Here is an 18,556-nt window from a genome sequence, read left to right as displayed (position 1 = left end):
ACTAATCAAATCATTATATATATGGATATTCGGGATTAGTGTTTTGCTTTACCTGGGTTCAGAGGTCACTGTTCCATCACTGACACCAGGAGGATAATCCATGGATTGTTCACTATTCATAGACACACAGCTGGGTTCTGGAAATTTGGCTCTTTGAGTTTTGTAATAAGACAACATACAGTAAGTTAATTTTAAAATAAAATTTGTATTTATTATCTTTTTACATTGAAAACAGGCCAATAGTTAAAGGAACACTCCACCGTTTTTTGAAATAGGGCTTATTCACATTATTTCCTACATTTAGATAGGTGGGCAAATGCATTTTTGTGTCAGTGCATGCATTGTTTTAGTTTGACTGGGTCGGCGTTAGCTTAGCTTAGCACAATGAATGGAATCCTTTGTTGCCAGCTAGCATGGCCTGAGTAAAAGTGATCAAAAAAAAAAAAAAACACTTAATTACTTCTTGTGGACTGCGTATTCACAACGAGTACAAATAGCGATCCAGATTAACACTAGGCGATTTCCTAGGCAGATATTGGCTTGGGACTATATTATGGGGAAGCACAGGCGAAGCACTGCTACTTCGGCGCAGAGATATCACGCAACACATGAAATCCCACGACTTCCGTCAACATACCGGCGTGTATAGTAGCTGCCTGGCTATTTTCCTTACAGTACACGAATGGCGATGAACATGGCTGATTTTGAGAGAGACGAAGAGGGTGACTTCTCAGACAGTCAAGAACCAGAACCATACCTATTTGAACCAGAGTTTACAGAAGACGAGCTGCGTGCTTTGGAAATAGAACGACAGTAGGAGACTGCGGTCAAGCCAGCCGCACTTCAGAAAAACACCGTCAAGCCAGCCGCGAGTGAAATTTATATGCGCGTGTATTAGTTGCGATCGCTCAACAGCCTGAGGACGTGAGGATGAGAGCCAACATGAACTGGTGGTGTGAATGTGGGGGAATATGCCAATCTATGCCGACGGAAATAGAGTGTCTTTGCTGTAGAGAGTGGGATATGTTTTTGCCATTGATGACCAGGCTCAACACGTCAGATCAAGATGAGCGTGCCCGAAGTTGTGTCACATCTACAGAGGATTTCACGGCGCTGATCCATTCTGCAGTACTCGATTTTTTTTTTCTGGTGTGACAAAGTGAACTGGAAAAAACGCCCCACGCCGAATGGACCAAATGGACAGCTGTCCACAGAGTAAGTGATTATTTTAATCATGACGCATGTATAGATCGACCCATATTATACCTGTATTCACATAGAGTTGATGTTTTCATGTGTTGCGTGATATCTCTGCGCCGAAGTAGCAGTGCTTTCTTCTGTGCTTCCCCATAATATAGTCCCAAGTCAATATCTGCCAAGGAAATCGCCTAGTGTTAATCTGGATCGCTATTTGTACTCGTTGTGAATACGCAGGCCACAAGAAGTAATTAGGTGGGTTTTTTTTATTTTTTTGATCACTTTTACTCAGGCCATGCTAGCTGGCAACAAAGGATTCCATTCATTGTGCTAAGCTAAGCTAACGCCGACCCAGTCAAACTAAAACAATGCATGCACTGACACAAAAATGCATTTGCCCACCTATCTAAATGTAGGAAATAATGTGAATAAGCCCTATTTCAAAAAACGGTGGAGTGTTCCTTTAATAAAATTAAAGGGACGTAAAAGGAAACAAACTGCATGTCTCATACTTTCATGTTAATGAAAAGTACAGGTCTGCTTGCTCAGTATAGATGATATGTTTGATCATTAATTCACATTTGTGATTTTATTACTGAATTGATATAGTAATTTTATGCATTCATGTTTTAACATTTCTCTAAAATTTTAAATGCACTTCATTTTACATTTACTAAATCTGCTGTTAAATTAATACATTACCTCAACAAATTTTGGAAGCACTAACAAACTTCTGTCTTAACCATTACTTTTAAGAATAATACAAACTAAATATTGGCATAGTAATACTATTGTTACTTTACTATTTTAAACTTTTAAATTCATCCCATTTCCTTTCCAGCTGTCCTATTAGTGAAGTGAGAGAGACACTGTGACCTCTCCACCAAATAATGACAAATAAGATAGAATCAGTATAATTTAATTGCTTTAATCCTATTATTAGTGTTTTGCTTTACCTGGGTTCAGAGGTCACTGTTCCATCACTGACACCAGGAGGATAATCCATGGATTGTTCACTATTCATAGACACACAGCTGGGTTCTGGAGATTTGGCTCTTTCAGTTCTCCCCTCCTCTTGATCTTTAAATATATCCACTTTGGATTTAGTTTTGCTCTTCTTTCCCTCCATTGAAGAGGCTAATATTAATCCCAGTTCACCAGGCTAGACGTGTTACTCCTGCAAACAGTTAAACATTATGAATGATAAATTCACATGCTCTTTTCTTGTAAGTGTGATAAATTCACATTTACAATCAGCACTAAACACAACTACTTAGTTTCAAGCAACGTTGTTCTCCTCTTAAACCGTCTATCACTTTTATTATGACTGTCTATCACTGCAGACCATGGTGTAGGTTTTCTTATAGAATGACCAGAAAAACAGGTTTACTGAGTGATATTTCCCACATCAAAAAATGTCCAGCTCCATTATCAAAGCATTGTATTTCCAGAACATTAAGAACTATAGTTATATATATATATATATCCTAGATAACGTTAAGATAATTTTTCTTTCAGAAGCAAGGATTCAGATCACTTGACATGCTAAATCGCCTCTAAAACTAATGTATAATATGTTTACCTAAATGATAGATACATTTATTGTGATACTAATTGGAACTAACTTGCTGAAGAAAAAAAAAATTGTAGTTGCCTTGATGCATTTATTAGCTGAATGAAGTATTTTACATTGAAAATAAAAATAAATTCAAAATGGCAAAATAAAATAAAGTGTTATTAGAAGTTATAAAACAGATGAGAGAACTTAAAAATCTGAATGCATCAAGTTACCTTGAATTTTAAATTTTTCAAAACTTTATTCCTGCTCATCATTGACAAATATTTCAAATAAATAATCTTTAAAAAAAATTAAACAATGATCAATTTTAAAAGAAATAATGGTAGAAAAGAAAGTACTTATCAAATTGTTTTAATTTTAGTCATGAATTCTGCATAGACTAAACAAATGACTTGAAAAACTAATTTAATGCAATTATGAAAATAAAATAAATCTAAGCAATGGCTTTTCCGCTTTTGTTTTTTTATGGTATAGCTTTATAAATGTACTTACATGAAAACCCCTCTTGCGTTTTCAGTCTCCTTTGTCGATTAAAACATTTGAGGAGGGATTTCATTAAGCACTTTGGAGAAAAAAAAAGAAGTCACACTACGTTTCATAGAAAAAAAAAAAAAACATGAACATTTATTTACTGTACACATACACCTCAAGGTCATATTCATAAATGAGTAAACCAGCAACACTTTTACAGTTAATATACATTCAAACAAAGAATTATGTTAACACTTTATTTCAATAGTCCACTTTAGACATTCTACTTGTAGTAAGTACATTTTTTACATATTTTTTTTTAATGACGATATTTGTAAAACTAATGACTTGTAAATCTTTCTGTTCTTTTGCTGTGCATTGCTATTCTTGTTATGGTGAAACGTCAGTAGTTTTGCACCACTGAAACATTTATTTTACATAATTTTATGATAAAAACAGTACCAGGCAGTCCTGCCCCATAATATCCTAGTTGTATTTTCGATAGCTGTTAGTTAAGCTGTGATTCATTTCAATTAGATAAATCAAATGTAAGAATGAATGAACAGCTTTTCTCGCTCAGCTCTTATGTGTTTGTTTGACATGAGAAAGGATGACTGTTCATTATGTCATGTTTAGATTGAACATCTCCCTCTAATGGCGCATGTCCTCATCACATTCTCAGGTGTTTCTACTGTACATGAACATATTTCACAAGTCTGTTTGCTATGTGGGCCGCTGTTACTGAAACTTCCTTATCGAACCACTTGTTCTTCCTGCTCCACTTAAATTTTCGAGAAGGGATCAGTCACACATACACACAGAGTCCTGTAGGAAGGACTCCTTAATATCATCAACAACACATAATAAGCTGTAAAAAAATAAAAAAAAAAAAAAAAAAAAAATTATAGTATAAAAATAATTACATTTTCAAACGACCAGATGAAGGGTTAATGTGTTTTACTCTTTGAAAACTGTCCTGAATACGGTAAAAAAAACAAATATAGCTATATTTCAAATTGAATCTGTGATTCGTTAGAACGAGAGAAGTCAACATATAAAATGTAATATAAAGCGTGTATCGCACAGCTCTAATGTGTTTGTTTGAAGTGAGAATGAGAGAGAACATCTTCCTCTAGTGGCGCATGTCCTCATCACATTCTCAGGTGAGTGACTGTCTGCTGATTCTACTGTACATGAACATATTTCACACATTCAGTGAAACCTGAAGGAACTGAACACGCACTGAAAGAGAAGACTCAGTTTAACAGGAAATCAGAATCTTTTATGAAATATACATTCTTGTTACAGAAGTTTGACATCTTAAATAATGGCTTTCTTGTCAAACATCATCTCTGGGGTGCTTAGGAACCTGCACTGGCTCCCGGTCCATGACCGTATTGATTTTAAAACTCTTATCTTAACGTATAAAGCCGTACATGGAATTGCACCATCATATATATGTGATTTAATTACATTATATATGCCCTCTTGATCTCTCCGTTCTGCCAACTCTCTTCTACTTAAACAGCCTTCTTATAGACTGAAAAAAATGGGTGAAAGAGCCTTCTCTGTGTCCGCCCCCAGGTTGTGGAATGCACTTCCTTCAACTGTTAGGAATGCACCAACACTAACAAGTTTCAAGAAACAGTTAAAAGCCCATCTTTTTAAGATATCTGTGTCCTAATTGGTGACACTCAATGTATATTCTATTATACTTCTTTTTGTTTTCTTTTTCTTTTTTAATGTATTTTTAATGTATTTATTTTTGCACTGTACTTGTAGCGCTTTGGGTATAAGAAAAGCGCAATATAAATAAAATGTATTATTATTATTATTATTATTATTATTATTATTATTATTATTATTATTATTATTATTATTATTATCCCACATGTCTAGATTCCCTTCCAGAGGCCTTTGTTAGGTTTTTTAGCTGCTGATTGTCGGATTCTGATTGGCTGTTGTGTTGCTAGAACGCTCACACAAGTCAACCTTACAGCTACTCGGATGAATTTTTTCACAGACAAAAAAATTAAAAACCTTGTGTCATTCTTCTTCATAAGTCTAGATTTGTTTACTGAACACACATAACTTATTGCAGTCGAAATATAAGATTTAATATAAGATAACAAAATAAGGGACGGACGGTTAATATTTGTTCGAGCTTTGTGGAGGTTGCCAAACCAGTTTCTGTGAGCAGGTAACAATAAAATCATGTGTCGACGTGCTGAACATCATATGTTGTGATCAAGTTTCCATTCTTGTCTTTATGGTCTGTGGTTCAACTCTGTCTCAGAATCATTTCGTGTCTCATGCAACACCAATAATTTTATTTTATTTATTTTTTTTTCAGAAATAGACCATATATATTTTTCTGATAGATCTTTGTCCAGAAGAAGGCGCTATATGATCTTCAGTGATCGAAGAGGAACTAGATATTTTTCTTATTACATTCCAGCATGAAAAGTACAAAAACAACTAAAACTTGTAATGGTCTAACACTGACATTCATATTGTCTCCATTCATTCATGTAGTATTGTGTACACATAGGATAATCAAAAAACTCAGCAGTCAACATCAAATCAAAAACAGCAGCCAACATCTGTAAGAACAGGTTCATTCACTTTTGTCTCACAAGCTCAGTTCTGAGAAAAGGAGGATCTCAGTGACGCTACAGTCCACAAATCATGCTTCTTATGGCATGGTTTTATTGCCATCTTGTGATTACTTTAAAGCATCTCTGACATCTGAAGCATTAAGAGAGCTGCATGCTAATCATTTCTAGGATTTTCCTGTATGTTCGAGATGAAAACTGCTGGAGTCTTCTACACATATCAATCTGACAAACAGACAATCATCTCAGACAATATACAATGAGTTAGTTTAGAAGGCTTTTGTATTTATTACTTTTTAATGTTCAAAACAGCATATAAGGTGCTACATTTAATTAAAGACAAGAAAAGGAACAGGACGTAAACAAACAGACAGCAGCTTTAACATTTTGATGCAAATGAAAAATATATAATAATTTTTCTGGAAGCACTGATTAACCACAAGAATCCTGAATATGTAAAAGCAGCAAATTGACTGAAGGTTTGATCAACTTCATTATTTACCCAGTTTAACTTTACAGTTGTTTAGAGATCAGGCACTTTCCTGTATTTAGGAGAATCAGCAGATGAATCCAGCACCAAATCCACTATAATGCTGGTTCAGTAGATATTCATGATAAATATCCAGAGATCTGATGAACCCTAAACCTACTGCATCCGTCTCAGAATATATCATGACTCTGGTGTTGTGTTGTGTTTATAATACACTGATAAATCAAGTCCTAAAGTGCATCTCAGTAATGAACGTAGAAGCTAACAGCAGTAACATAAAACAACAGTAACATAAAATAATGTCAAAGTATAGGAAAAATAAATCACTCAGACTTATAGTTTTAGTTAATATAATTAATTTGTGTTAAACAGTCAAAAATGACTTCATCTCAGAAATTATGTATTTAATACTGTTTTGATATAAAGACGGTTATCTCCTTGTGTGTGTGAGTGTGTGTGTGTGTGTGTGTGTGTTTGTGTGTGTGTGTGTGTGTGTGTGTGTGCGTGTGTGTGATCTGTCTCTGTACAGAAGAGGGCGCTATATGATCTTCAGAGGTATTAGAGGAACTAAACCTTCTCATTCCAGCATGAAAAGTACAATCTGATACAGTCCATACAAATGCTTTTGTGAGCTAAAACTCTTTTGTTGTTAACACACATACATACTATGTCTTCGTTTATTTATTCATATAATATTGTGCACACTTTATCACATAAATTGAATTCCACTCCTGCAAACTGTTATCCCAGACTTTGAGCGAAAGCATAATGAAATAAAATCTGAAAGAGATTATGATGTAGAACAAAGTAGGTTTAGAGTTGCCAAACCCAGACACACCCAACCCAGTTTAGATCAGGATCAGATGTTGCACAACGCTCAGTATAAACATTCTTTGTCAACTCAAGTTCACAAACTCTGATCCAGATTTCATGAGGGGAATGCACCTGAAAGTGTGACGTGAGCAGCAAACAGCCAACACATGAAACATAAAAAACATGTTTGAATGACTTCTTGTGAGTCTAAATGCACAGTTACTTCCTGGTTTTAGATAAGCCAATTCAGACATTTCCAGTCATCTGCGAGAAAAAATAAATAAAAACAAAAAACCTGTGCTATAAGGGGAGCGTCCTTTCTCTACATAGTCCATCCATAATTTGAAGAAAAGTTTTGTTTATCTAAGAGGCCCAAACTCTAAACTATATACTAATGTATACTGTTTCAGGACTGACAAAAGCACATACTCACGGTCAAACCCTGGTTTGGTCTACACTCTTTGGTTTTGGTTTTTCTACTCCCATTCTGACCACATTACAATGGCTACCAGTCAAACTTACAGTGGAATTCAAAATGTTAACATTGGTTTTTAAAGCACTTCATAATCTCACACCAACCTACCTCACTGAGGTATGCAAATTCACAAATATGTGAGGGCACTCAGATCCAGATTTTTAGGAACTTTATCAATTGCTAGGTCCAGATAAAATCACAGTGGTGATCGAGCCTTTGAAATTGTTCGTCCTACACTCTGGAACAATCTTCCGGTTGCCATCCAAACAACTTCTTCTCTATCTATTTTTCAAGTTATGCTTAAATCTCATCTCCTTGATCAATTTGCAGCAAGTCAATGAAGTGTTTTTTTATTTATCTACTGGGATCAGTTTTTTTTTTAATTGTTAGTTTATAACTTAGCTTTGCTGTCTTGTTGCTTACTTTGCTATGTAAAGCACTTTGGGTCAACTTTAAGTTGTGTTTAAGTGTGCTATATAAAGAAAAAAGAAAAGAAAAGCGAGTGTAAAAAGTATGCAAGTGAATGCGCTAAATTGTTTCATGAATTGACAGTGTTAACTGAAGCAATATATGGAACGAACAAAACAATGTCAAAAAATAAACAATTATCCTGTAGGGTAATTTATTTTCTATTTGTTTTCAGTTCTCTAGTAGCTATATATAATTTTGTATATACAGTTGCTTTTTTATAATGTGATTTTTTTGTGACTTATGCAATCATGTGGTCTTTTCTTTAATAATTCCTTGTGCCTGTACTTAAACAATTATTGTCATTTTAAATGTAAAAACTGTAAACTTTTTTTCTTCTTTTTTTCAGTGTTGCTTGTAGTAGCACATGCAATAATGCTAAATGCTAAATGTTTTTCAAATGCTATTTGGATATCTTAAAATCTGTTTAATAGTTTGTGCTTTGATCACAACCCCATTGTTTCTCATGTAAGCAGGGTTTAAAAAAAAGTAAAACTATAGCATGCATTTTTGAAACATGCTTTTATTGAACTCTGTATTTATTTATTTTCATTTTTATTTTCATTTTGGGTCAAATGAAGCTACCAGTTGGAAGCTACACCTTGAATTGTGAGTTAAGCAAGTAGAACAGGTAGAACAGCTCCAGTGGAAGTGAAAGCAGAACGTTAGTTCAGCTTTCATCGGCAAGAAAAGAGGCGAACAAAGCAATATTGAACAGTGGGACACTTTTCATGGTAAGTACATGTTTAAAGCTACATGTTACAGTTTAAAGCTTTACATATTTCCAGCTGAAGCCCTTTTTGTAGGAGTTCAATTTCTGGCTCACATTTGTTGAACCTGTTTACAAATTGTACAATGTGCCCCATGAATGAGTTTTGCAACGAAAAAGTAAGTTACAGTGACAAAGTAATATTATATCTTAAATAATAATAATAATAATAATAAAAAAACAGATTATATCGAATAGATTGTAAAATAGTTGTGTTAAAGTGTTGGGCTGAAAACAGTGACACCATTACACTGCCAGTGCTGAGATTTTTTGAATTGTTTTGGTTATTGTTGATATGTAGTGCGTGCGGCATCTGTGTGTTCCTTTGAAAGACTTTGTCAAGCAGAGAAAATTAGTTTATTTAACCACAGATATCTATTTGTTGTATGCTGCATTTGTTTACTTATTAAATTGATTACTTATGTATTTACTCTATGTACAGGTGCTGGTCATATAATTAGAATATCATCAAAAAAATGATTTATTTCACTAATTCCATTCAAAATGTGAAACTTGTATATTATATTCATTCATTACAAACAGACTGATATGTTTCAAATGCTAACGACCTTTTCAAGGGTGATGATGATGTGATTTAACAGACATGATCAGCATAAATCCTGGAAAGATTTTTATATTTTCATTTTAAAAAAATACGTATGTATATTTATAACACTACACTTTATATTATATTACCTTTTTATAAATGTACAAAAACTATTTAAAGTTGCTATGAGGTATTCTAATACAGCGTCTGTGGGAGTGATGACAAATTGACATATATTTCTCTTTTCTCACTGCCGTTAATCCTTCTTGCAATTTTTTCCCCTCTTATTGAAAGTTGTGAAAAAAACTGTAGAAGAGTTTTTCTTTTGCTATTAAACACAACTATAATGACTTCCAATTCAGAGAAACCATGAAATGTGAAAATGTGGCTTTCTTAATATAATATAATATAATATATATATATATATATATATATATATATATATATATATATATATATATAAATTTTGCAATGGTTTTATGATGTTATTATTATTATTATTATTATTATTATTATTATTATTATTATTATTATTATTATTTCTATAGAGTAATGAAGAACAGCACAGCACTACATCTAAAGCTAATCTCTGTGAGGAACTGAAGGACAAGGACGCTGCCTCTAAAATGAGTCTAAATAAGAAAATGGAGAAGAGGTACACTGCACCCTCTCCCGAACCCAGCTGTGTCTCTTTGAAAAGTAATGCATCTATAGTAATGCCTCCTAATATCAGTGATGAAGCAGTGACCTCTGAACCCAGGTAAGACAATACACAGATACAGAATATACCTCATATCATATATAAATGGAGATTTATTGAATCCTTTGATTGATGTCAAAAGCCTGAAGAAACTCAAAACCACATCTCCAGAACCAAGCTGTGTACCTATGAAGAGTCATGAATTCCTACTTAAGCCTTCGGATCCCAGCTTTGGAGCAGCGACGTCTGACCTGAGGTTAGACAAAATACTGATACTTAATATTTCACACACAAAAAAACGAATCGAGAATGGATCAATGCTTTTAATTAAAGGGGACATCAGATACCCATTTTACACAGGCTGATATGATTCTTTAGGGTCTTCATGAAAGGTCTGCAACATATTTTGGTAAAATTTCCTCAATGGTTGAGTAAAACAACACTCTTTTTACTTAATTAAAAACAGCTCTGTTCACTGCGACATGTTTTGGTGTATGTCTCTTTAAATGCTGATGAGCTCTCCTAACTCCACCCCTATCTTTCATGGATTATTTGTATTTGCAAATAATATTATAAAATATAAATTGTGAGACTTACTACATCTGCAGGTGCATCTGGATCCCAAACAATGGGTACTGATCGATCCATGAGTATATAATTTTCAGAAAAACCTGCCTTTAATTGTGGCTTGTTCAGAAAGCAGTCTGGAGTAAAATGATTTGTGGAGACATAAACGAATTTAGGTTTATTGGTGACACATTACCATCAAAAACAAAACCAATCCACTGCATCATCAGTGGCTCTGATGCACAGAAGATTGAATGAAGATTCTTATGTTCACCTTTTACATCCATCTACAAAACACCTGGACTGCTTACGAGACATTGTTATCACTAATGCTGCACTGGCTGTGAGCACAGGTATGCTAATATGGGACAGTCCATCAGCAGTCATGGGCACGGACAGAGTAACATTACGTCATAGTGCTCAGAAAATCAAAATGGCTTGATAAATGAGACTGCTAAGGTTTTTTTGATAAAAAAGTAGTGAATGTAATTTTATCATTGTAGGGTGGTTGTGTACATACACTGCTTAAACATATTTATACGCAAATGGTTTTACAAACCATGTAAAAGTGAATTTTGCATCGAATGTCCCCTTTAATTTTATGATGAGTGAATTTTATTTATTTATTTATTTTTAGTTTATTGGTGATTTGTTTGATGTTAACAAGTAGATTTTTTTTATATACACTGTAAAAAATAAGTGTAATTTTAACTGTAAAATTTTGTAAAAACGCTACGGAAAAAAACTGATAATAGGTTAACAGTAAGTTCCCGTACTATATACAGGGAAAAACTGTAAAAGATCTAACAAAGCATTTAATGTAAATTTACAGTAAAATTTAGTTAATTATACAGCTTTTAGAAGTAAAAAAAAGAACAAATCAATGTATAATTTACAGTCTAAAACTGTAAACTGATATTCCCAGAATTCCCTGCGTGACACTCCACGTTTGAAAGTATTTTGTTTAAATAATCAAGTTTTTAAATAGTTCTTGTTATCAGTTATGTACATTTGAGCTTTATGTTACATCTTCTGTTGCTTAATGAAAGTTTTTTGCATTATTTAAGTATCACGTGTGTTACCATGATGGTGTTTTGTGTTTCCATAAATGTGCACCTTCTATATGTTAATATATACTTCTGCTTGTGGTGAAGCTACTTGTGATGAGCTTTAATACTTCATGTGGCTTTCTCTTATTCAGTACCATCTTTATTATTATGGTGGTTGTCAGTATTTTCAAGGTACAAAACAGATTTAATTTTGTGTGTTGTTGAATTTACTGGTTTATATTCACATTTTCTTGTTTGTAAATTACAGCTTTATATTGTAAAATTAACAGTTTTTGACGTAAATGTGTTTACAGTTTTCTGTATTTTTACAAAATTATTCTGGCAACCACAGCTGCCAAAAAGTTTTTGTAAAAACAACAAGAATTTTTTTACAGTGTACTTCATGAATTTCTAAAATGTTATATTATAAACATAAAAGTTAAATAATAATTGAATAATTGAATTTATGGTTAAATTTAAATGTACTGATTTGATTGATTACTCATAGTAGCCATTATTACCAATGCAAGGCTGAGCTGGAGCTAACAACACTATCTGGTGCAAATAATTACTTTTAATCTGCATTTTATTTTTTTTAAATTGTCACCAAGAGTCATGACAGAAACCACTTCTGCTCAGACTGGAGACCTGCATAAACCACTACATAATGAACTACAAAGAGTCAAAGAGCAGCACAAAACCAGCATGAAGAACAAGTATGAGAGATTATTTGAGGGACTGAAACTCCAGGAGAATGAAAGCCTCCTGAACAGCATCTACACACAGCTCTACATCATAGAGGGAGAGAGAGAAGGAGTGAATGAAGAACATGAGGTTTTACAGATGGAGAAAACAGCCAGAACACAACACTCACAAGACACTCCAATCTACTGCAATGACATCTTTAAAGCCTCCGCTGAAGCAGGATCTGAGGAGAAAGAGCAGATCAAGACTGTTCTTACTAAAGGCATCGCTGGAATCGGAAAAACCGTCTCTGTGCAGAAGTTCATTCTGGACTGGGCCGAGGGAAAAGCCAATCAGGATGTAGATTTCATGTTTGTGCTTCCATTTCGAGAGCTGAACTTGATCCCAGATCATCAGTTCAGTCTTCACAGACTTCTGCTGGACTTTCATCCTGAACTTCAAGATCTGGACTCACAGATTTATGAGGAGTGTAAAGTTGTGTTCATCTTTGATGGTCTGGATGAAAGCAGAATCACACTGATGTTTTCAGACGCTCAGAAAGTTTGTGATGTGACTGAGACTTCATCAGTGGCTGTGTTGATGTCAAAGCTGATGAAAGGAGAGCTGCTTCCCTCTGCTCTCATCTGGATCACCTCCAGACCAGCAGCAGCCAATCAGATCCCCTCCAAATACATCCACCGTCTGACAGAGATTCAGGGATTCACTGAGCCTCAGAAGGAGGAATATTTCAGGAAGAGAATCAGTGATGAGCATCAAGCCAGCAGAATCATCTCACACATCAGAAGAGCAAGAAGCCTCCACATCATGTGCCACATCCCCGTCTTCTGCTGGATCTCATCCACTGTGCTTCAGAAGCTCCTGGAAGAAGATCTGAGAGCAGAAATCCCTCAAACTCTGACTGAAATGTACATCCACTTCCTGCTGATTCAGATCAACATGAGGAAGCAGAAGTATGAAGAGAGAGATCCAGAGAAACTCCTGCCGTCCGACAGAGAAGTGATTCTGAAACTTGCTGAAGTGGCTTTCAAACAGCTGATGAAGGGCAATGTGATGTTCTATGAGGAGGACCTGATTGAGAGCAGCATAGACGTCACTGACGCCTCGGTGTATTCTGGGATTTGCACTGAGATCTTTAAGCAGGAATCTGTGATTCATCAGAGGAAAGTCTACAGCTTCATTCATCTGAGCGTTCAGGAGTTTCTTGCTGCTTTCCATGTGTTTTATTGCTATTTAAACAGCACCATGGAGACCCTTAAGGTTATGGTTCCAATGCATAATCTGCTTAAAGGAGCAGTAGATGAAGCCACTGAGCATGAGAATGGACGTCTGGATCTGTTCCTGCGGTTCCTGCTGGGCGTCTCACTGGAGTCCAATCAGAGACTCTTACAGGATCTACTGACACACACAGAGAACAGCTCAGAGAGCATCAGCAGAACCACACAGTACATTAAAGAGAAGATCAAAGATGGACATGGACTCTCCACTGAACGATCCATCAATCTGTTCCTCTGTCTGCTGGAAGTGAAAGATCAGACTCTGTCCACAGAGATTCAGGAGTTTGTGAAATCAGACAAACACTCAGAGAAGAAACTCTCTGCTGCTCAGTGCTCAACAATCTCCTACATGCTTCAAATGTCAGAGGAGCCGTTGGATGAACTGGACCTCAAGAAATACAACACATCAGATGAGGGGAGAAGAAGATTGATACCAGCTGTGATCAACTGCAGAAAGGCCATGTGAGTGTTTAATCATGATATAGCTGGGAGTTTTCTCAATTTAATCAATAGAAGGATTGAAGTATTGTGATCAAAATACCAGTTCTAGAGTGAGGTTACAAATTTAATTATCTGCTGTCTTTCAGTTTTGCTGGCAGTAATCTCTTTTGTCAGGATTGTGAAATTGTGGCATCAACTTTAAAGTCCTCAAACTGTGTCCTGAGAGAGCTGGATCTAAGTAACAATGACCTGCAAGATTCGGGAGTGAAGATGCTCTCTGATGGACTGAAGAGTCCAAACTGTCAGCTGGAAAAACTGAGGTTTGACTGTCGTATTCTTATGTTGATACATTAGTTATTTTAACATCTGTTTACTATTGATATGTGTCTGTAGGTTGTCTGGCTGTATGGTGACAGAGGAAGGCTGTGGTTATTTGTCTTCAGCTCTGAGTTCAAAGCCCTCACACCTGAGAGAGCTGGATCTGAGCTACAATCACCCAGGACAATCAGGAGTCCAGCTGCTCAAACACAAACTGGAGGATCCAAACTATAAACTGCAGATACTCAGGTATTTTGGGGCAGTAATGGGTTTTAATTAAGATCATTGATAATGATACTATCAAATGAGTGATCTAATTTGCATAACAAATTAATAAATATGAACAAGTTTTATGCACTTGCTGTGAAGATGTTTTCAGACAGAATTATTTTGTATTTTTTCAAAAGGGCAAAATCACAAAATAATTTATGGGAGGGTCCCTCAACTGAAAATGACAGATCATTACAGCATGCACATTAAGTCTTTTTGACTGCAAAAACATACCGTCACATTTATAATATATCAAAATAAAGGACAAAAATGTATCTGGTTGAATTAATACTCATTTCTAAGCCTTAGCATGCACTGAATTGGAATACCGAAGTCCTCGATGACAGGAGATGAAAAAATCCAATAGTCCTACAGCAAGAGTAGCCTAAGCAAATAACAATCCGAGTTTCCTTAAATAATAGAATGAGTTGCAATTCTTTGATGTTGATTTGTCCCATGATGAGCACAGAGCTTTGATGAAGTTATTTCTTAGTTTATTGATGAGGCATTCAGAGTAAGGAAGAGAACTGAAAGACGGAAACAAAAAGACTCTTTAACAAAGACTTCTAGTATTATCTTAACAACAAACCATCATTTCACAACTAGATAAACTATTTACAAAATAAATGTTACAGAGCACAGAATAAACTGATACACTTACATGATTGAGCTGGAAACCTAAGTTTCTCAAACTGAACTCCATTTGCAGTAAGGTTATGTAGGTGAAAGCCATGCTTCCACTTAACCAAACAGATATGGCTTACTCATCCTTACTGCCTATACATCCATTTTATCCCTTAAAGGGGGGGTGAAATCTCCTGTTAATCTTGAGTACCTATAGAGTAGTACTGCATCCATCATAACTCCAAAAAGTCTTTAGTTTTATTATATTCATAAGAGAAAGATAGTCTGTACCGATTTTACCCGGAAAAACACGACCGGCTGGAGGCGTGACGTGTGGGCGGAGCTAAAGAATCACGAGTGCCAGTAGGCTTTTGCGTTGAGAGCGTCCAAAACAAACCATGGCTAACAGTCAGATTCAGCATATATTTATGATCCAGAATCAGATCCAGAGGCTGAAATTTAACAAGAGCAGCATTAGCAACGAAGTCTCTATGTGGTAAGTACTGAAACTGTATATATTTGCTTAGCGGTTTTGGAAAATGACTAAGTTCCACTTTATGTTGTCTTTTTTTAATTTTATTTTATTTTTTAAAGCTGTACATGTGGAAAGTGCAGTTTGATGACAACATCGCATGTTGTTTACTTGATGTGCTTACGCACTGATTGCTAGGTTAACAACACAGAGATATTTGAAGCAGTTTTACTCACCGCATGTAGTTCCAACACACGATCGTGAACCTTTTTCATTGGGATTGCATCATCCTTAAGAAATAAACGATGTTCAAATCCGGCATCAAACTGGGCTTTGTTTGTAAAACAAGCATCTTCGAAATGCAGGGGACAAACACAAACACTTGCACAACTCCGTTGATGCTCTGTAAAAATAAACTCCATCCACTGGTCCCTTAATGCTGTTTCTCTTTTGGTAATCTGTGCACGGTTGTCTTGCCCTGGCAACCAAAAACACACTTCTTTTGTGACATTTGGCAACGCTCTCGCTCTGATCAGTGAAGTCTGTTGTGCTCTCAGTGCTCTGCTATACGGGAGCGCGCTCTTCCGGCAGAAGTGCCTCAGGACCCATATAAGGAAATTCCGCTCCATCTAACGTCACACAGAGCCATACTCGGAAAAAACTTTCCGAAACTTGTGACAAACCGGAAGGAGTATTTTTGGAAAAAAAAATACTCCTTCAAACGTACAACTTAATTTTTGAAACTTTGTCCATGTTTAGCATGGGAATCCAACTCTTTAACAGTGTAAAAAACTCAGTATGCATGAAATAGCATTTCACCCCCCCTTTAACATAAAAACCCCTGTATTGCACCCTGGCACACAGTAAAGGAGCTGCACACAAAAACAACAACATAGTAACTATACTATAGTCGGTTACAATGTGTACTTTAATTAATCTAAATCAAATCAATAAGTGGTGACCACCCTTTCACTTTAAAAAAGTACCTATTCTCTAAGGTTCACTTAGGTCCAAGGTTTATTAATTTTTACAGTATAATTTTACATTAGAAGACGTAGTAATCAGTAAAAAGTGTATAGCACATTTGATGTTTAGCACATTTGATCTGAACTACTATGTGCTTACATAAAAAAATAAGTGCAATGTTAGGTTAGGGGCAGATTTGGTGATATGGGTAGGTTTAAGGGTGGGTTAAGGTGTATGGGATGGGTAAACAGTGTAATTCTAAATGTAATTACAGAAATTAATTACAGATGAAATTACATCTAGGTAGTTTTTTAAAAATATAAGTAAAATTTGTTATTGGTTATATATACTGTGTGTATATATATATATATATATATATATATATATATATATATATATATATATATATATATATATATATATATATATATATATATATATAAACTTATGTACACAATAAGTGATTTGTGCCAGATGATTAATTTAAATGTAAGTACATAGTAGTTAAGGCCACTTTACATAAAGTGGGGCCGCAATTTTTATATATCAGTATTTTGTCATAAGCTGCCTCAGGCATATATTAGGTAGCAACAAAGGTAGCTGACTCATGAGGAACATAAAAAAAACTTGGTCAAGTATCAGTGCCTACATTTGTGTACTTGCATAGATTATGTTTTTGAGTTAATGCTAACCCATCATAAAGGCAATGTGATATCTATTTAAACATGACCTTTTTTAAGTTTAGTGTTATGGATTATGTTGGTATTTTTGACTTGATCTGTATTTGGAGCTCTGGAGCTATTGGAGTTTACTAGAGTTTCCTATAAGAATCCAGAATTTGGATAATTTCTCATTTTGAGTGCTTTATTTTGATAAATGAAATATCATGTTTTCACTCATATTTCAGCTGCTTTTTGCACAGTTTAATAATCAAACATGTATTATTTGTTCTTTATATTTGTCTCTTACTAGTTTGAATCATGGAGACAATTTTAGAATCACACCAGGACTGAGAAAATGTAGGCCCCCCCAACGCGCGCACACACACACACACACACACACACACACACACATACATACAGCTCTAAAACCATCCATTTATGTATCATCTGTCTTCTTGTTTTCAGATGCGTGTGATCTCACTCTGGATCCAAACACTGTTAACAATCAACTCATGCTGTCTGATGAGAACAGGAAGGTGATGCATATGAAAACACCACAGTCATATCCTGATCTTCCAGCGAGATTTGATACATATCCCCAGGTACTGTGTGGAGAGAGTCTCACTGAACGCTGCTACTGGGAGGTTGAATGGAGTGGAAGAGTGACTGGTATAGCCGTGACATATAAAGGAATCAGCAGGAAGGGAGTAAGTGACTGTGTTTTTGGATGGAATGAAAAATCCTGGAGTCTCTTCTGTTCTGATAACAGTTACACTGTTTGTCACAATAATGACAGAACTGACTTAATTGCACCTTCACCTCCCTCTAATAGAGTAGGAGTGTATCTGGACTGGTCGGCCGGCTCTCTGTCCTTCTACAGCATTTCTGACACACACACACTCACACACTTACACACATTCAACACCACGTTCTCTGAACCCCTATATGCTGGATTCAGAGTTTATGAAGCCTCAGTGTCTTTGAGACATTTCTCAACAGTATCTCTTTAAAGCCATCATAAACTTTTTTTTTTTTTTTCATAAAACAACTTGCACACCAAAATGATGAAATGTAATTTCTGTGC

General features: G+C 35.3%; 1 protein-coding gene across 1 annotated transcript; it reads left to right on the top strand.

Annotated features, from left to right (window-relative positions):
* Positions 1 to 12,350: 12,350 nt before the first annotated feature.
* Positions 12,351 to 18,497, top strand: LOC127938068 (protein NLRC3-like). Its single transcript, XM_052534497.1, has 5 exons — positions 12,351 to 14,181; positions 14,307 to 14,480; positions 14,554 to 14,727; positions 17,783 to 17,829; positions 17,938 to 18,497. Exons 1-5 carry the CDS (start codon positions 12,356 to 12,358, stop codon positions 18,480 to 18,482), a joined length of 2,766 nt encoding a protein of 921 aa, XP_052390457.1. The 5' UTR covers positions 12,351 to 12,355; the 3' UTR covers positions 18,483 to 18,497.
* The last annotated feature ends 59 nt before the right edge of the window (positions 18,498 to 18,556 follow it).

This window comes from Carassius gibelio, chromosome A1 (assembly GCF_023724105.1).
Source record: "Carassius gibelio isolate Cgi1373 ecotype wild population from Czech Republic chromosome A1, carGib1.2-hapl.c, whole genome shotgun sequence".
In the NCBI taxonomy this organism is placed as follows: domain Eukaryota; kingdom Metazoa; phylum Chordata; class Actinopteri; order Cypriniformes; family Cyprinidae; genus Carassius; species Carassius gibelio.
This window is presented reverse-complemented; position numbering and strand designations above follow the sequence as displayed.

Excerpts from the sequence above, each read along its gene's own strand:
- LOC127938068 (XM_052534497.1), top strand. The coding sequence starts at position 12,356 with ATGACAGAAACCACTTCTGCTCAGACTGGAGACCTGCATAAACCACTA. Across the intron at positions 14,182-14,306 it reads ATCAACTGCAGAAAGGCCAT|TTTTGCTGGCAGTAATCTCT; the intron begins GTGAGTGTTTAA and ends GCTGTCTTTCAG. Across the intron at positions 17,830-17,937 it reads CACACCAGGACTGAGAAAAT|ATGCGTGTGATCTCACTCTG; the intron begins GTAGGCCCCCCC and ends TCTTGTTTTCAG.